Source organism: Mus caroli, chromosome 6, assembly GCF_900094665.2.
Source record: "Mus caroli chromosome 6, CAROLI_EIJ_v1.1, whole genome shotgun sequence".
Taxonomy (NCBI): Eukaryota; Metazoa; Chordata; class Mammalia; order Rodentia; family Muridae; genus Mus; species Mus caroli.
Window position 1 is genome coordinate 27035339 of NC_034575.1, and position 18472 is coordinate 27053810.

The following is an 18472-nucleotide window of genomic DNA, read 5'->3' on the forward strand; positions in this document are numbered from 1 at the left end:
CTTGGCTTCTCATGGAAGTGGTTTTAATTTAGACTTTACCCTGGTATGCTGGTCAAAGCCACTGTCCTTCCCTCCAGAGATGTTGCCACGGATGTTAAAGCTCATAATTAGAATGTAGGGGTTCGGTAACCAGGACTTGGCCTACTTTGAGGTAGGGGCTGTGGACAGTGAAAGTCATCTAATTGTTACTTCCCACAGGAAAGCCCTCTTCTGTTCCTGGTTTCTGAGTGCCTACAACCTGTAGTGAGGTCACTGTGTGAGATTCTGAATGACAGGAGTCTCTAGTACTTTCCAGAATGTCCCTCTACCCTGATCTGCAAGGGTTGCATATAGGGCAGTTCTGCGTAGCTGGTAAAATTGAAGAACCAAAGGCATTGAACTGGGCTATCCCTGGTGCAGCTTTTCTGGGGTTGGGGTGGTGGTGGTGGGTTGCGGAAAGCGCTGTTTACTTACTGAAGACTAGCAACTTCCTTCCTCTTACAGATTCTTTTGTGAACGCACATGCTCATAAGTAAGCATTTATATGCTATGTGAGTTTACATGAGCATATTCCCATTACAGTGGAAAACAACCTTATTGGAGAAACTGGCCCATTTCTGTTCACATCAGGTGGGCAGATGTGTGGAAGGCAAGGAGAGGGTGCTTAAATTCTCGCCCAATGCTTGTCCAGATGGTGGGTCCCCAGTGCATCCCTGACACCTGGCAGGGGTGCCTGCACCGAGTTCCAGCCCTAGCTTGTCATCCTGTAAGAGGGATTTTATCTTTGAACCAATCCAAGTCCCCTGGAAGGCTAATGCCAGGTTGGAGGCAGTTAAGTAGCCCCCACCATGGTGCGATTTGTTTAATTTGTCACCTCTATCTTGTGATTTTCTTGGATTCAGGCCAAGGAGAAAGCAAATCCAGCTGACGGGTTTCAATGCACTGAGTCACCCAGTGCCACAGCCCCAGGGAGAGCTTAGCTGTTAGCAGCGTGAGAGTAGTGCTCCCACAGAGAAGACACAGGATTGTGAATGGACTGGGAAGGAGAGATAGGGGTGTGCAAAAGTAGGCTGAAGGGCATTTACCTCCCCCTAACCCAGTCCTCCAGCCTGGAAGTCACCACAGACAACAGTGAAGTGGGGGCCTGGAGGAAGGCCCAGTTTTGATAACCGCATCACCAGGAATGCTGAGGATGGAGGGTTTCAGACAAGGGATGCCGTTTGAAGGCCGCCCTCAGTTGGCTGAAGGGGGCTCACTCATAAAAGCCAAGACCCCAGTGGCACATTTTGCAAGAACAGTATATGCCCTACCACGGTGGTGAAGGAGAAGATGAATTCAAGACTCAGGAGCTTTGGGAGACAATAACGTTTTCTTCCTACTCTGGTTACTGTAAAGCCACAGCTCTGACAATAGTCTCTACCTGAGAAAGGAAGATAATAACTCTGACCTTCACAGCTGTGAAGGGTTTAATTATGTTCATCCCCCAACCTTGCCAATTCATAGGTGGAAGTTCTAACTAATCTCATGACTTAGTTATTTCTCTTGTTGCTATGACCAAACACCTGAGAGAAGCAACATAAGGAGAAAGGACTTATTTTGGCTCATGGTAAAGGGGGTTAGATCGATCACAGTGGGGAAGGCATTGCACAGGGCTTGGTCTTGCCATATGCTCTTGGTGGCAAGAGCATATGGCAACTGCTTGCTGAATGGCATTATCCATGAAGCAGAGAATACAGAAGGAAGTTGAGCTCCAACCCCCAGTGCTTACCCTCCATAGCCCCCAGCTTAATTCCACCTCCTAAACGTTCTACAATCTAAAACATAACCACTACCTAGAGACCAGGTGTCCAAACACACAAGACTGTAAAAGATATTTCATATTCAAACTACAATATTCTAGTTCTGCAAACATGACTGTAGGTAGAGGTACCTGTCTTTACAGAGATCATTAAGCATAAAGGAGGTTATTAGGACATCCTGGTGTGATCATGGTGTTATAATTGGGTCATTTTGGAGACATGTATAGAGGAAAAGATGAAATGGGGACAATTGATGTCTAACCAGTTCCTCCACAGCCTTCAGAAGCAACCAATCCTGCGAACACCTTGATCTAGGACTTCTGCCTCCAGCATAGTGATAGTTTAAGCTACATGGTTTAGGATGCTTGGTTATAAAACCTCCACAGTCCAACAAGGCTTCTGTGCTGACTAACCAGGGATAGGAGAGGAATGTGCAAAACTCCAAAGCATCACACATATATAGTCTAGGGTCATGGTCACCATTGCTCAGTGTGGGTCTGGTACATTAGCAAAACTGGGCAAAGCTGGGTGCCAGTGAGTCCTCCTGATTTACAGATGCAGATACAGCTATTTTTCCCATCTGCATCCTCCATGGCTGAGAGGTATTGAGTACCTACTGTGTGCTAAGCCCTGTTCCTGAGGTTATAGCAGGATTATATATATATATATATATATATATATATATATATATATATATATATATATGATGGATCCTTATGTTGGAGAATATTTATATATTAAATATTTAGGGGAAGAACAAAGATCTCCAAGATCTCCAGCCTGGTGGAAAATACCTTAGGTGGAGTCACTGTCAAAAGTGTGGAATGGGATCAGGAGACAGAAATGTCTATATAAAGCCCAGGGGCAGCAGCTCCCTTGTTTAGACACTCTTGGTAGTGATTTTAACCAGAATGGCGATGAGTAAGAAGGAGGTAAGGGAGGCTGATGAGTTTCCAAAGTGCGCTACAAAGGAAGCACCATGCCTTCAAGCCAGTTCCTGGAACTCTCTGTGACACAGCAGACTCCTGCACAGGTAAGGCATGCTGATGAAGTCCCACACAGACCCTCCTTTGTCCCCACTACCTGTGTGTTGTGCTCTGCCCTGCTCTTTTCTGCTCTGAAGTTAGACTCATAAACTTCATTCAGATATACTTCTACAGCTCAGGTCTTATTGGGGGCAAGTACTGGTGTCTCTCTGCTGTGGTTTTCTGCTGCTGCCCAGAGCTAGGCTCTGCCCCCTGGACCAAATGTGTTCAATGTTTAGTGATGCTACTGCTGATAAAGTTTCACAGTCTTGCCACTGAAATGTCTGGCCAGGAGGAAGGGAGATGGAAGGAAGGAGGGAAGACTAAGACTCTAACAGAGAGTGGGGCCCCTTTCTGTCTCCAAACTTCATGGGTGAAGGAAAGGTCTCTGAATCAAGCCTAAGCTTCCAGAAGAAGCTGTGGAGGAGACCGAGGCTATGGCTGGCTAGGCAGAGCATCTAAGTCTACCTGATGATTGATGTGGGTGACCAACAGCATAGCTAGGCCCTATCTTGAGAGGCCTATGCTCTGGCAAGATAATAAAGTAGCTCTGCAGCCTGAAGTGGGCTACAGGTGAGACAGCAGCTTACCTCTGTGATACGAGGGTTGGTGCACTTGCTGTTGGCCCCTGACAGTTCCAACCACCGGCTCTCATGGGCAGGGCAGTGCTGTCGCAGGGTACACTGGCCTGGGCTCTGACACCAGCCACACTCGAAATCCGGGTCAGCTTTGAGGCACAGCCCACAGCTCTCGCGCATGGCCCCACACTTGTAGAGGTAAACTTTGGAAGACAAGGACAAGAGGTGTTTTGGGATGGGAAGGGGCTGAGAGTGGCCACCAGGAAACTGTGAATCTCCATTTGGTCTCAGCCATCCTTCCCAGCAAGCTCCACCCACTCTTCCCCACTCCTGGGAGCCATCCCAGGACAGAGCCTAGGGTCAAGAAGTGACGGGCAAAAGTGGATGGGACGGAGCGAGGTCTGTGAAGGAAAGGCTCAAAGCCCAAGGGAGATTGACAGCTGCTGGGAGGTAGAGACAAGATGACAGAGATGGCATCTTCCTAGGAATGCAGTGTTGCTCCGCCCTCTCCTTCCCTCCCTTATCTCGCTCCCACCCTGCCCTGTCTTCTCCACCAGCCCTGGCCTCTTCACACCTTTATTCTGAGCTGGGTTGTCAATGTTGAAGTGTCCATTCCACACGACTGTCAACTCCACTGGCAGGTTGTTGATCTCCATTCCTTCATAGGAATACTGCAGCCAGATAGAGGGGGTCAGGGAAGAGCAAAGAAAAAGCTGTTACAGAGATTTCTATGGAGACCTGAGTACTTAGCCAAGAGCACACAGGGTTAAGGGCTAGCCAAGGCTGTGTATGTGTGTATATTTATGAACATACATACACATATGTATGGTCAGATGGAGGGGCAGAGATGATAATGTAGAAAGTGGGGCTGGGACTCTATAGAATACCTTGCTGATAACACATCTGTGCAGCAGTCTATCTGTGCAACAGTATATCTGCACAGGAACAGATCTGTGTAATAGTACATGCGTGGGAACTGGTTCAAGAAACAGACCACAACAGTCATGTGGAGACTCATAACTGGTCAATGCACTGAAAATAAGTGATAATGAGTGTTTTGGCCCAAATGGAACATGATTATCAACTCTCATGTCCAGGGGAACCCTACCAAGGCCAGGGAACATAAGAGAACATAGAAAGAATATAAGAGCCAAAGGACGGAGAGGTGTGTGGTGAAATGCTGTCTTCTGAACAAGATTTGGGTACCACACTCATGAACTCATAGCAGCTGTGGCTACCTGCACAAGACATGCACAAGATCAGCCAGTCTATTTGTAGTATGGGTGGATGAGGAACTCATAAGGCCCCACCAACTGAGGAGGAACTAGCAGTTAAAAGCTGGTAGCAGGGGATGATTTTCTTTGGGGATACGGCCACTGGTAAGTTGCCCAAGCAGCTATCCCAGCAGATAGCTCTGTACTCATGCATATATGGATAGCAGTAAAAGAACTTATTAGGTTATTAAGAAAAGAAGAAAAATAGGAGGAAGAGGAAGAGGAGAAGAAAATTAATTTATGAGTTTGGGATGTGTGTGTGTGTGTGTGTGTGTGTGTGTGTGTGTGTATGTGTGTGTGTGTGTTCCTGGGAGAGTAGGAGGGGAAAACTGGGAGTGGTGATATGATCATATTGTATTGTACACGTATGGAATTCTCAAAGGGGAAACACAGAAATAGCTTGGATAAACTTCTAATACCATGAGTCTCAAGGAGGGGGCAGGAATTTAGTTCAGGAAAGAGCCCTGTTCTGTCTTGACTGCCCAGAGAACTCTGATCAATGGGCTCTGTCTGGTTGCAACTCTACAGGGAACTAACTCTTACTATTACTATCAGAAAACGTTCAGTGCAGGTTGTCTCTTTTCCAGGAACCTAGAATGAGAGAGCACTGAGCACAGGCAGAGGGAGTGAGTAGCAATGAGTAAGAAGGAGTGATGCTCAAAGGGGAGGAATAACAAGAGAGAAACAGATCCCATAGAAGCTTTAGGGAAGGGAAGGGTGCCCTATGCTCCCACCCTGTCCCTGCTGCCAGCAGAAAAGGCCTAGGAATCTGAGAAAGATTTTAAATGCACTCAAGTCCAGCTTCCCACCACACTGTTACCCTGTTACCCTGAAATGATGGAGGATACCCTCACATCAAGCTTATCATTCGGATCTACTGCCTGCTCTCTTCAAGGGTGCTCTGAACAAGGGTGGGTCCTGAGTGAGATGGGGCTGGATGGTGGGAGAGGATGCTGACTTGTGGATGCTGGGTGTAGCAAGAAGGCTCCATGTGTGGCAGCCCCTGCTCTGCTTTCAACTGCAATTACTGGTCAGTGAAGAGAGAGGCAGAGACAGTGGGAGCTTAGCTTGCTGTGGGTAGCACTGATAACCACTGCCTGCCACTTTTCTTACTATACCAGCAGACTTCCCTGTCACAGCGGGTAGGATGCAGGTATTGAATTGTTACAAGTTTTCTGTTCAGGACTGGCTGAGAACTGGCATTTTGTTGAAAAGATTCATCCACTGGGCTTGGTTAGAATTCATACTGGCAAATCCAATGTGCTCTTTCAGCCTGGAGCTGAATTTTGGAGGACTTAGACTGGTGTGTGTGTGTGTGTGTGTGTGTGTGTGTGTGTGTGTGTGTGTGTGTGTAAGTGAGATGGTAGAATCTGTCCCTTCTCTAAGGTAGCCACAGGACTTCCAATGAGCCACAGATGATAGACATTGCTGGCCTGGTGAGAATCTCTGGGGAGAGATCTCACCAGGCCAGCAGTGTCTGGTGAGGATCCCAGCACATTGTTTATATTCTCACTCAGCAGATCTGTGACCGACACCTGCTGGGTACAGAGAAGAAGGCAAAGGCTCCTTGCCCCGAAGAGATGACAGCAGAGGCTGTGACTCAGTACAGCTGCATCCCCCAAATATGAGAAATATACGCAGGAGCCCTCAGTAGATGTCTGAAACCACAGCTAGGATCTAACTCTGTTCTTTCTATTTTGCACATACAAACCAAAGATGTAGAATTCAGGCACAATTGTCAAGATTAACAACAATAACTAAAAAAAGAATAATTACAACATATTGCAAATGTATGTGCGTGTTCCCCTCTTCCCTCCTCTCTAGCAAGCTGATAATTTTCTATCAGTCAACATGACAACCAAGAGCCTACTTGGTGGCCTACACCCTGAATCTAACCAGAGGCAGGACAATCTCTGTGAGTACCAGGACAGCCTGGTCTACATAGTGAGTTTTAAGCCAGCCAAGGATACATAATGAGAACCTGTCTCAAAAAAACCTAAAAATGAAAAACAACATGATAAATAAGTTGTCAGCTAAGTACCTAATAGGCAGCTACTATATATGGGATGGATACAATGGGAAAAGGGTGAGGAGTTCTATCAAAAATTTACTTCTGTTATATTCTACTTAATAGTTTTTGAGTGTGGTTGATCATGGGTAACTGTGAAAAGTAAAACTGTAGGTGGGAGAAGTCAACTTAATCATCAGGAAGTCCCTAAAACTGACTATATTCATTGGGCCCTCCCTTGCAGAGTAAGCAGTAAAGTTACAAAGAAGACTCTCAGACAAGTCAGGCTGCAAAGACTCTCAGACCCAGCCAGCCTCCTGGAAGAAGCAGAAACCAGCAGAGCTGCCTGGGAGAGGTTTAAGCCAACCTCGTGCAAATGGAAAAGACACTCTCCAACCTGCTGAGCTGACTCCAAGCTGTGCAGTGTGCTCCAGGTTCGCAGCTTTTGGAGAAGTCACACATGCTGGAGTAGGCTTGGTGATGCAGCTGTCTTTGAGTCATTTCTGTCCCTGTGAGCAATCCCTCACCCAGACTCCTGTAAGTAATCCCAATAAAACTTATTGTTTCTCTAAGCTGGACTCTGGGGGTATCCGTACATTCGTCTGTCATGGGTTCCCTATCTGGAGTGAGGAGACATGTATGTTGTATCTCCCCAGAAAATAAGTTTTGTCACACAACATTGGATCACCCCAAGTTGTGTCACTCTAGCCATGTGGAGCAAACTAAGGGTTTCTCATTAGAATGAGGTGTGAGGTGCAAATCCCAGGGCCCTAGCTCAGAAGTGGACAATTCTATTGTATGGAAATGGGGACTTTTTTTTTTATAGAGTTTTCCCCACTGTGGTTCTGCTGTTGACCAATAAAATAATAAACCTACCAGAGGTATGGAGTCAGGGGCTGCCCAGAGGAGGGAGGAGGAGATAACCCCCCTTTTGTGAGAGAAAGCAGTGGGGTGCTTGCTGACCTCTCTTCCAGTCTCCTCTTCCCCATCCCATCCCTTCTGCTTCTTTGCAGACCTATAATCCCCAGTGTGGTGAGATGATTAAAGACTCAGGCTCCCCACTGGAGGCCTTAGGTAGAGTCATCTGGTCTACCTGAGCCAGGACATCTAGCAGCACTGGACATCCACAGACTTGAGCTTTGGAAGGATACAGGGATGACTAAGTTAGGCTTGAAGCCTCTGTGTGTCTCTCAAGTCAACTCTAGCCAGGACCTAATGTGGGAACAGCAGGTGTTAACTGGAATGGATTTAGCCAGATATCAGTGAAGTCTTCAGGCTCCCCTCAGGATGATTCTGAAATGACCCAGGAAGGAATATACAAGAAATTCTTACTATGCATGTATGAGATTGTCTGTGTGTGCAAACATGATTACATGTTAATATGTATGAGTATGTATGTGTGTATGTATGTATGTATATCTCACATATACATACACACATAGGGGGAAGGGAAAGAAGGAGAGAGAGAGAGAGAGAGAGAGAGAGAGAGAGAGAGAGGAACACAAGTAAATGACCAAAGTTTGGGTCCCTCATTTGGAAAGTTGGAATTAAGAAACATCACACACCTTGAATGATTGCCATGTGGCCTGGAGATAATACATACAGAGCTCGAAGCATAGCGTCTGTCACCTGCTCAAAGCCCTGAATAATGCTGTGTGTTTTGATCTGAGTGTATACACCTGGGGACGCTCTGTGAAACTCTATTTGTGCTGCCTGTGTTTATGTTTATGGGGAATAATAATAGCAGCCACGAACTGAGTGTTTCTGTGCCAGACACTTGGTACATATGGAGCTGTGTGCACATGAGACTGCTTATATGTTCTGCTGCGTGCACATGTCTGTGTGCATTTGCCTTTTGAAGAAAACTGAAAAACAAAAGTCTCCGTGGATCAAATACACTGGGCAATGCCTTTTCTTTCTCTCTCCTATTTTGTGAGGTTGCAACTAGGAAATACTGTAGACATCATTAACCCCAGGTGCCCCCACCAGTTCTGAGTCTCTGGGGAATTCTCTGTGTTCTGCAGATCTGCCCTGTCTAGGTGACCTGCATCTATATGGGACAGATAGGGCACAGTAGGAACTCTCCGTGTGTCCCCAGGCTGGGCAGCTTGGACTATCCCTCTGACCTCCCTCACTCTGCTCCACTTAGCATTTATATAGCTCTCTGCAATCAGCAGACAGTTCATCTGTACAAAGTTCGGGCTGCACAGGACACAGAATGCACGAAGCAAGAAAAGTTGACGAAGCAAGAGAGGTTGCAGGCTCCTGAAGGCCAGGAGGTTAAGTGTCTCAATCAAGGCTGGTGTACCTCCATCTCTTTGGTGATGACTTCTTCATCCCCTTAGGGCTGTATGGCCCCCAGATTTCTCTCCTTGTAAGGCAGGGAAGACCTCTAGGTGGAGTTATTCTTGTCTCTGAACAGAACTGTCTTGTCCCAAGTGCTGAGAGATTCTGCTAGGGACTTCTGCTGTTTGAATAAGCAAGCCCCCAAAGCACTAGAATACAGCAGGAGCTGGTTGGGGCACTGTGTCTATTTCCAGGGCTCTGGCTGGCTTCATGGCCTCCTTCCCTCTTTGACCAGCACTGCGGTGGGCTGGTGCCCTTTGCAGCCCACTCATGCTCGTGACCGCCAGCCTGAGAGGAGGTGGCAGGCTCTATTATTAGCATCACTTGACATTTTCCTGGAGCTTGGTCTAAAGTAGGCCACGCATCCCTACAGCGGCTCCTCCGTGGCTGCCTGCAACCATCCCTCTGCTCCTCCCACTGTCCCCAGGAGCTATAGCCACTGGCCCCAGGCCTGTCCCCAAACAGTGGGTCTGAAAGTGCCTCCATCTGCCTTAATGTGCCAGATTAATGAAGCTACATGGCATCCTGGCTAGGATGAACTCCTGGGATCTACCAGATCTCCCCATACCCCCAGCCTCCCAAAGATGCTCCTGGGGAAAGTCAGGGCTGAGCCTTCCTGAACTGTAGGATTCCAAGGGATCTAGTAGGGACAGGAGATTCCTCTTGGAATCTGTTTTGAAGTTACCACTCCTACTGTCTCAGTGCCCGAGACTTCTCGCTAGGGTTGTTAAAGTAAAAAAGGTCATGTGGGCAGAGGTGGCTGAGGTTGTATGAGAGCCCTGATGCCCCAGAGCTGGCTGAAACTAGACCTGGCTAAGAACAGAGCAGTGGAGTCTCTGAAGCCCCCCAAAGGGCCCAATGCTGTTCTTGGTGGTTGGTCAGAGCCTTGGCTTCCGTATACAGCCAGCCACAAGAGTCCACATTTCCCAGAAGTAGATCTGGAAGCATCTGGGGCTGAGAGCTCATAGAGGCCTGGGCCTGCACCAGAAGCACACATAAGCACAGGGTCTGGAGCACTGGGTTTCTAGATGAAAGGGTCCCTGTGGGAGAGTGTGTCACCTTTGAGTCCTTAAACCCTGGACAATAGAATCAGACAGAGAAGACAGACACCCATAATGTCCTGTAGTATATCCATTCATGCTGACTGGGTGATAACACCAAGTGCTCATGGGACATCATGGAAAAGGGAGGGGACAATACTGGCCTACTCCTTTGTACCCTTTTCTTAGGCACTCCTAGTATCAACCTCATATTCAGAGACTCTCCTGTGACTACAAAGAGCTCATTGGGCAAGTGACCCTTGGTCGATGGTTGTGAAGGACACAGCGATAAGACCTTCCATGGACATGGTAATCCAGCCTGCTTTTGGTCCAGCACTGAAGAGAGCAAGCCACTGGTCTAAACCAGCTTTTTGGAAGGTCAGTTAATTTCCAGGGCACAGAGGAAGGTATGATTGGGGATTTATAAAAGCAGGTTAGGCTATGCATGTGGTCCCAGGGGCATCATATGACATTTGTGACCCTCTCTCTGTGACCAAGGTCACAAACTCCTCACTCCAGACATTTTCCCACACGCTGGGGCAGCTTCACCTAAGAAGACAGCCTGTCTTCTCTATAACCTGAAATCTCACTGTATCTGTGAAGTCCAGTGGGGAATCCCAGCTTTCCCCTCTCTTCTTGTTTGGGGGAGAATTACTTGAGCCAAACTATTGGGGCTGATTTGCTTGAGCTCAAGATATTTGATGACATAGCTAGTGTCCCCTGTACTTGCAGGGTTAGAACACTGCACATATCTGGAAACTAGTCTGGCTGATCATAGAAACAGGAGAGGTTTCCCCCTCAACCCCAAGAAGCTGTGGAAACAGATCAGTCCCTGCATTGCTGAGTGACACAGAGTAGGCATTTGTGTTTTTCTGAGCCCCATTTATTCCCAGACTACTTCCTAAAGGAAAATCAGGGTATTCCTTTGCGGTTGGGCCTCAAGTTACACTCTCAAGTAAAGCCACTGTGTTTACCTACTCAATAGCAACTAGATGTGTGGTTGGGAGACAGCATGACACACAGAAGAGAACTCTAAAGCCAGCAAGCCTCTTCTCGCCAGTGTGACCTTGAGTTAAGTCAATCTCCTTTGGGCAGGGGCTGGTTGCCTGGCAGCAAACAGAGCCTCAGCTTTAGGGTTTTGATTTGCTCTCAGGTGCCCTGCTAAGACTTGCCCACAAATCAAATTTTATACTTTTTACATTTTAACATTAAAGAGGGTGCCCAAATTGCATCAATCTCAGCTCCCCAAACCTGGATCTGCACCCCAACCTGGGCCTTTATATTCTTTCCCTTCCTCTCCTCCTCTTCTTTCTCTCTCAGTTTTTTCTTTTTCTTTTTATGTTTTATTTTTATTTTTGAGACAGAGTTTCTGTAGCCCACATTAGGCTCAGACATGTGGTCATCATCCTGCAACAATCTCTCAAATGCTGGGGTTATAGGCACAGGCACTACACCTGACTTCTGCTTCTCTGTTGTGCAGTGAAGAACCATATGGGTTTTCATTGCTGGAAAACATCATAGGTCCCTAAGTCCTTAACCTGACATCAGCTGATCTTAGGCATCTAAGGGGAGAGAAGGGAGCCCGGATGAGTGAAGGGGAGCAGAACCAGGGCTTGAAGGCAAAGTGGGAAGGAAAGGAATAATCTGTGTGGAAAAGGGCACATAGTCAGGGACACAGTTCCCTAAGGATTCAGTGGGCAGCTGTTGGCAGCTGGGGGCTGCAGACTCCCACTGGCAGAACTCAACTTTAACTATGGAGCTTATAAACACTGGGCAGGGGCCATCTGATCCAAGCCAATCCCACTGCAACAATGGAGGTTGATGCTGTTACTTGATCTGTCCCCAGGCATTCTTTGCTAAGACACAGCTTTTGTGTAGGATTAACGGCAGTGGTGGGCTTTTCAGACTTGAATGTAACACTTAAGTCAGGCTAGGTGAGAAGGAAGGGCCTAAGTCTCCCTTCTAGAGCATTACATCTGCCCACAGACAGGGCTCCAGAACCCTACACTGGTCCAAAAGTATGTCTTGGGCAGGTGACCCTGATCACACAATGGCTACAATCAGAGTTCACAGCTAGTAGATTTTTTGGTAGCCATTAAACCATAGGTTCAGGGACTGGATTGGACAGCAAAGAGTAGGATTAGGAAAAGAATTCCAGTGGGTAGGGATCCCAGTGATCTATGGTATAACAAGCCCAGCAGAGCTGAGCTGATGGGGCTCATTGAGCTATAGTAACAGGGCCAGGAGGGTGACTCACGGAGGTGTTCTGACACTGCACACTGGAGCTGTTGAAGCGCAGAGCAGGTACCCTCTGCTCGATGCCCTGGATGTTCAAGATGCACTCGTAGCCTCTCTGTCCCGATTGAGGCTGTGGGAGGTTCTTAGCCTTCAGAGTGATGGGCTTGATCACCTCTACTGGAACGAGGATCTTGTCCACTCGCAGCAGCTGGGGGCAGTCCTGGGGACAGAAGGCATGGTTCAGCTTGGCATGTGGGACACCAAAAGGACAGTGACCTCTGCAAACATTACACTGATGTTGATCTTTGTTTTGTTATAGCCAGTTCCCCAGATGACCACATGCCCATATGAGGGAAGGAGTAGGGATGAGAAATCTCAAGTCTTAGTGTCACTTTTATCCTTGTCCTCTTCAGGTTAATTTTAGTGCCAGTTTATACCACCCAAGATGCTCTAACAGGCTTGTGGTCCCCTCCCAATTCCTTTCCTTCCTTGGCAGAGACTGACCCTGCTGTTTGGGCATCCTGCTCCTCTAGGGACTGATGGCATCTTTGCCTGCCAAGTTCCAGGCAGCCAGAAGTGAGGACAGATTGGCCATAGGGGGAGATCCACATGGAAGCAACAGCCTGGGCCTCAGCTCTGTCCATAGAACTCAAATCTGGACCACAGCTGGGGAAACAGAGAGGGCCTCTAGTATGTGGGTTGAGTGAAGCATTTGGAAATATTCTGAAGTGGTATTCAGTGGATTTTTCAGTCTAGAAGCTTCTGAGTAAATGTTGAGGATGATTGAAAGGGAAGAAATGCCCCTCAGGGCAGATACACAGTGTTCCTCTTTGATGCCTGCAACTGCACTGTTAGCCCTGGGACCACAGAGGACCTTTGCCATGGATGAAATGAGTCACTGGACCCTGAGAAGAATGGGGAACAGCACACAGTGATATCCCATTCTGCAGAAGTCCCCCAAATAGCTAAGGACAGAAACTTGACAGACTCTTGTATGCCACATTCACAGTGGCATCAGTGACAATAGCTGAGAGGCAGAAGCATCCTAAGTGTCTGTAGATGGATGAAATTATTTATCTATCTATTATCTATCTATCTATCTATCTATCTATCTATCTATCTATCTATCTGTCTATCTATCTATCCCTATGTCTATCTCTATCATCAATATCTATATCTAATTATGCATATCATACCCACACAATGGCAAAGTATCCATCCTTAAATGGGGTGAAAATTCTGACCCACATAACAGCATTGCTAAACACTGAAGACATTAAGCTAAGTGAAATAAGCTAGCCCCACAATGACAAATTCTGCATGACATCATGTGCACAGGACAGCTAGAGAAAGTAGTCATATTTCAAGACAGAAAGGAGAATGATGATATCTAAAATAAGGGGAAATGAAATGTTGCTCTACTGGGAGAGCCTCAGTTGGGGACTGTGGGGTTGGATATACAGTGTGATTGTACTTATCTGGACCCTTGAAATAGGCTAGAATAGTCTTTTCATTTGTGTGTTGCACTGCTGTTAAAGCCAACCAACCAGAAAACTTAAAACAGAGAAGTGGCAAAGTCTCAGGGAATTAAGAGTCTAAGGGTGAGGACATACCATAGCCTTGATCTTCCCCTTACAGGAAGTCCTAAGGTTTTGAAGAGGTGGGTATCTAGGAACTATGAGGCATTCGCATAGTGAGTCTCAGAGGCTCAATTTCTGCCCACCAACTGAATCTATCTATCTAGTCCTACATGCTCTGACAAGATGTGAATGTGGTATAGATAAGCAAGAGGAATGGTTCCTTGGAGAGATTCATGCTTAGGCTGAATGGGAGGTACATGGGCCTGAAAGACTATGGATAGCAGTTCTATGAAGAACTGGAAGTCATGTGCCAGTCCTTGGGGGAGTGTAGACCTATCTGCTCCTAAGTCTGGACAGTCATCCTTGCAGAGATCTGGGATTGTGCTCACACTTGGTGAGAGAGCCAGGTACACTGATACCTCTCACCTCCACACCCCTAACCAAGTGTTGCTACCCATGAGCCTGGAATTCCATACTCCTCTGAACAATCTGACAGACCCCTTCCTAAAGGAGAAACTGATTCAGGGCGAGGAAAAAAAGTACTCAATGTTGGCAGATGGGTATCCTTCCTCCCTTTTGTGAAAGAACAGGTCCTGGTGAGGAAAACCCCCTCTCAATGGAATCTCTCAGCCAGATGGAGCAGTGACATCCATCTGAGCAGAGCTGGAGCCCTGCTCTGTCCAGAAGATGGCAAGAGCCAAAGCTGTAAGATTTGTCCCTGTAAGATTCTCACTGAAGCTTGTTAGGAGTGCTCTAATGAGTCCTGATTAGCAGTGGCCCCATAAAGGCCTAGTTTGCATATAAAAAGGTTGGCAGTTCTGAGAGGAAGTTCATTAATAATAATTGGAGAGGCCCAGGGATGGGCTGGACACATCTTCCTCTAAGTAGTGCTGATGTTTGACCCCTGTGCCCCTGCTTAATTGAAATGTAAAATGGCAATTTTCCCCTAGGCAACAAGGCATGAAGAGGCCATCTCCACCACCCTGCCCTTCCTCCCACCTATCATCCCAGACTGACCTGCTGTCTGCTAAGATGCCAGGTGCAAAGCCACCTATAGACTCATGGGAAATGTCAGTTGCCACAGTCCTCCAAAAAAAAAAAAAAAAAAAAAAAAAAAAAAAAAAAAAAAAAAAAAAAAAAAAAAAAAAAAACTAAACCAAAAACCTATTTGTCAGCCCAGGGGCTTCGGGAGTCTGACCCCCTGGTCATCAATATTTGGGGTTCTGTGGCTAGAGAGAGATGCTGAGAGGTCATAGAATTGAGTTGGTGAGTCCGTGTTTCCTCCTGCTCACTCATTAAGAGCGCTCTTGTCATTGGCTGACCTAACTCTGGGATGACAATTCTTCCTCCAAATGTATGTCCTGGAGATCCGCATGAGTTACCATGGGTACGGCTCAGAGAAAGCCAGCATCCAGCAAGGGTTCCTTCTTTCCTTGCCTCTCTCAGCTCAGGTTGCAGCTCTGTCCTCCTTCTTTTCTAAATTCTTCCTCTGACTTATAGGACACTTTTAGCCCACTCCTGCCTCTCTACCTTTACCAGAATTATACCACTTCCCATCAGAGTATTCCAGCCTTCTAGACTTCATGTCTCTCTCACTGGACCTGACTCATTTCAATGCCTTCGAGTGCCCCAAGCATAGGAGAGCCAAGAATGGAGGCATGCCTTCTGTCTGGCCTCTCCTATTGAGAGTCCTGAGATGGTTCTGTTCTGGTAGGCAGAACCCTGTAATGTTGAGTTAGAATGGCATTGACCCTATTTATTTATTTATTTATTTATTTATTTATTTATTTATTTCACTTTATATCCAAATTGCAGCCCTCCCCAAGTCTCCACACACACAGAGCCCCTGCCTCCTTGCCTTCTCTGAGAAGGGGAAGACCTCCCCCCAGGTACCAACCCACTCTGACATCTCAAGTCAATACAGGATTAGGCATATCCTCTCCCACTGAGGCCAGTCAAGGCAGCCCAGTTAGGCAAACAGGATTCACAGGCAGGCAACTCAGTCAGTGACAGCCCCTACTTCAGTTGTTGGAGAACCCACATGAATACCAAGCTGTACATCTGCTACATATGCACAAGAGGGAGGTTAGATCCAGCCCACGTGTATGCTCTTTGGTTGATGGTTCGGTCTCTGGGAGCCCCCAAGGGTCCAGGTCAGTTGACTCTGTTGGTCTTCTTGTGGAATCCCTATCCTCCACTCCTGGTCTCTCAGTCCTTTCCCCAGCTCTTCTACAAAACTCCCTGACCTCTGGCTAATGTTAGGCTGTGGGTTCAGTCAGATGCTGGGTGGGGCCTCTCAGAGGTCAGTTATACTAGGCTGCTGACTGCAAGCATAAGAGAGTATCATTAATAGGGTTGGGGATTGGTACTCGCCCACGGGATGAGTCTGAAGCTGAGCCAGTCATTAGCTGGCCATAGAATGGAATTGCTTTTATTTGTGTATTTCACCACCATTAAAACAAACCAACCAACCAACAAACCTAAAACACAAAGGAATAGCCAAGCCTCAGAGCAGTAGGTGGGGCTGTGGTGAAGATCCACCACAGTCTTGTTTTCCTCTTAAAGGAGGTCCCAAGGCTCCAAGGAGATGGGTCTCTGGGAACCATGTAGTACTCACACAAGGAGTCCTAGTGGTTCCATTAGTGTAGCCCACTGCATCTATCTGGTCCCCTGGGTCTATCTATTTGTCATAAGTAACATTCTGCTGCTGCTACATTGCCACACACTCTGAGACTCACTAGTCAACCAATGGCATTGGGTATGCTCACCACACCCTCCCTTCCCCCATAAAATGAAGATGTGGTCTGGACTGGATATTTTTTATGGTTCTGGAGATTAGGACATAATATGAAATGTATCATTTGGACTTTTCCTCTGGTTCTTGGCATGCTGCTTCTAGAACCCTTGGAATTTCCTGAATGATTCTGGGGATGAGAACTTCCTGTTGTTTTCAATAAGCTCCTTTTAGCCATACTTGAGTTTATGCCAGTGAAAAAGCTCATCTGAGAATGGGTCTATTTGCTAGCTACCTGTGGGATGAGAGCATCTTCCCAGATACTGCAGAAGAGAGAGGAACTAAAGGTTAAGTTCACTACCAGTGGCCAGTGTGGTAGTGGATGTTGGAAGAACCTTTTAAGAACAGCATTGCAGATCAAATAGAATACATTTCACCTCCTCTGATCTTACAACTGTTCTCTGGAGTAAGTCCGCTGGTTGAACTTCAAGAGGAGTTAATCAATCGCGTCTACATAAAGGAACAGCCATAGAAACTCCACATGAGAAGCTCAGGAGATGCTTATTGGTTAGAAGCCCAGGCTGCTCTTACAGAGCATCTGGAACTTGGTCCCTAGCACCCACACCAGGCAGCTCATAACCATATGTATCTCCAGCGCCAAGAGATCTGATACCCTCTTCCAGCCTCCTCTGGTATATCTATATCCACGCACACACTAAAAATAAAAATAAACCTTAAAAACACTAACAACCTTACATGAAAGAGCCAGGAACTTCCTAGTTGGATGGATGTCCAGGGATAACATTCACATGCAGCAGGAATGGGAGCCCTAGGCCCCTCCCCACAGATCTTGTTTTTGACAGTTTTCACTTGCTGTTCCTCTGAATCCTTTGCAGCATCTTTTCTAATAAGCCAAGGAATGCAAATAAATGTTTCTCTGAGAGTTGTGACCCATTACAGCAAAGCATCAAACTTGAAGAGACTTGTGGAGTAGTCAGTTGATGAGAAACACAAGTGAGCCTAGTTGGGACCTGACGGGCATTCTAATTGGAGGGTGAGCTTGTGGCACTGAGCCTTTTAACCTGTGGCACCTGACACTAACTCCAGGGAGATAGCATCAGAATTGAAGCAAATTGTAGGCTTCCTGGCTGCTGTCTGGAGAAGATTAGAGAACAGCTTAGTAAGGAGCCATGACACACGTGATGTCATGGATGTAACATGTGAAGAATGGCTTGTCTTCCTTCTGCTTTGCTCCAGTATTAGCTCCATAGATGATCTGAGATTCAACAGCAAAGTATTAGGAAGCTCAACTTTTCCATCTCTATAGTAGGAATAACAATATCTCCTCAAAAACAATCAAAAACAAATAACACACACACACACACAGGAACAGGATGATCAAATAGATTTCTTTACATGCTAATTTAAAAAATGAAAAGCAAAATGAAATCAGTATCTGCTCAGTTAGTTAAAAATGTGGGATTTAAACTACCAATCAACTGGATTAATGGTAAACAGCAGGGGTGAGTGAGCTCGACAAGGGGGTAGAGCTATTTATCAGCAGAGAAGTATTTTATTATTTTAATCATTGGTATTTTCAGCCCAGTATCTCCGAGCAGTAGACACTGGATATGGTAGGTATTCTGTGCTACTGTTATAATTCTAGTTGATGTAGTTAACTTGGTACAGGGATTTAGTCCCTACCCCCATCGCACATTCTTTCCCGTGTGTGATCTTGTTTTATAACACAACTCATATCATCATCCTGATATTTCAATGAAGACGATTCAAATATGCAGTAACCTCAGGACTCACAAACGGTGAGTCAATATTTTCTTCTGCTCGTCCTATTTTCAGCCACAGATGATTAT

At 46.6% G+C, this 18472-nt stretch overlaps 1 protein-coding gene across 2 annotated transcripts in view; it reads right to left on the minus strand.

Moving 5' to 3' along the window:
• Positions 1-18472, minus strand: part of Plxna4 (plexin A4) — a 452006-nt gene that overhangs the window by 67317 nt on the left and 366217 nt on the right. For both annotated transcript variants that reach the window (XM_021164546.2, XM_029478188.1), the window contains 3 exons: positions 12307-12507; positions 3956-4052; positions 3394-3584 (listed from right to left, as the gene is read on the minus strand). In XM_021164546.2, the coding sequence (XP_021020205.1) occupies positions 3394-3584; positions 3956-4052; positions 12307-12507 (489 nt within the window). The remainder of the gene's footprint in view (positions 1-3393; positions 3585-3955; positions 4053-12306; positions 12508-18472) is intronic.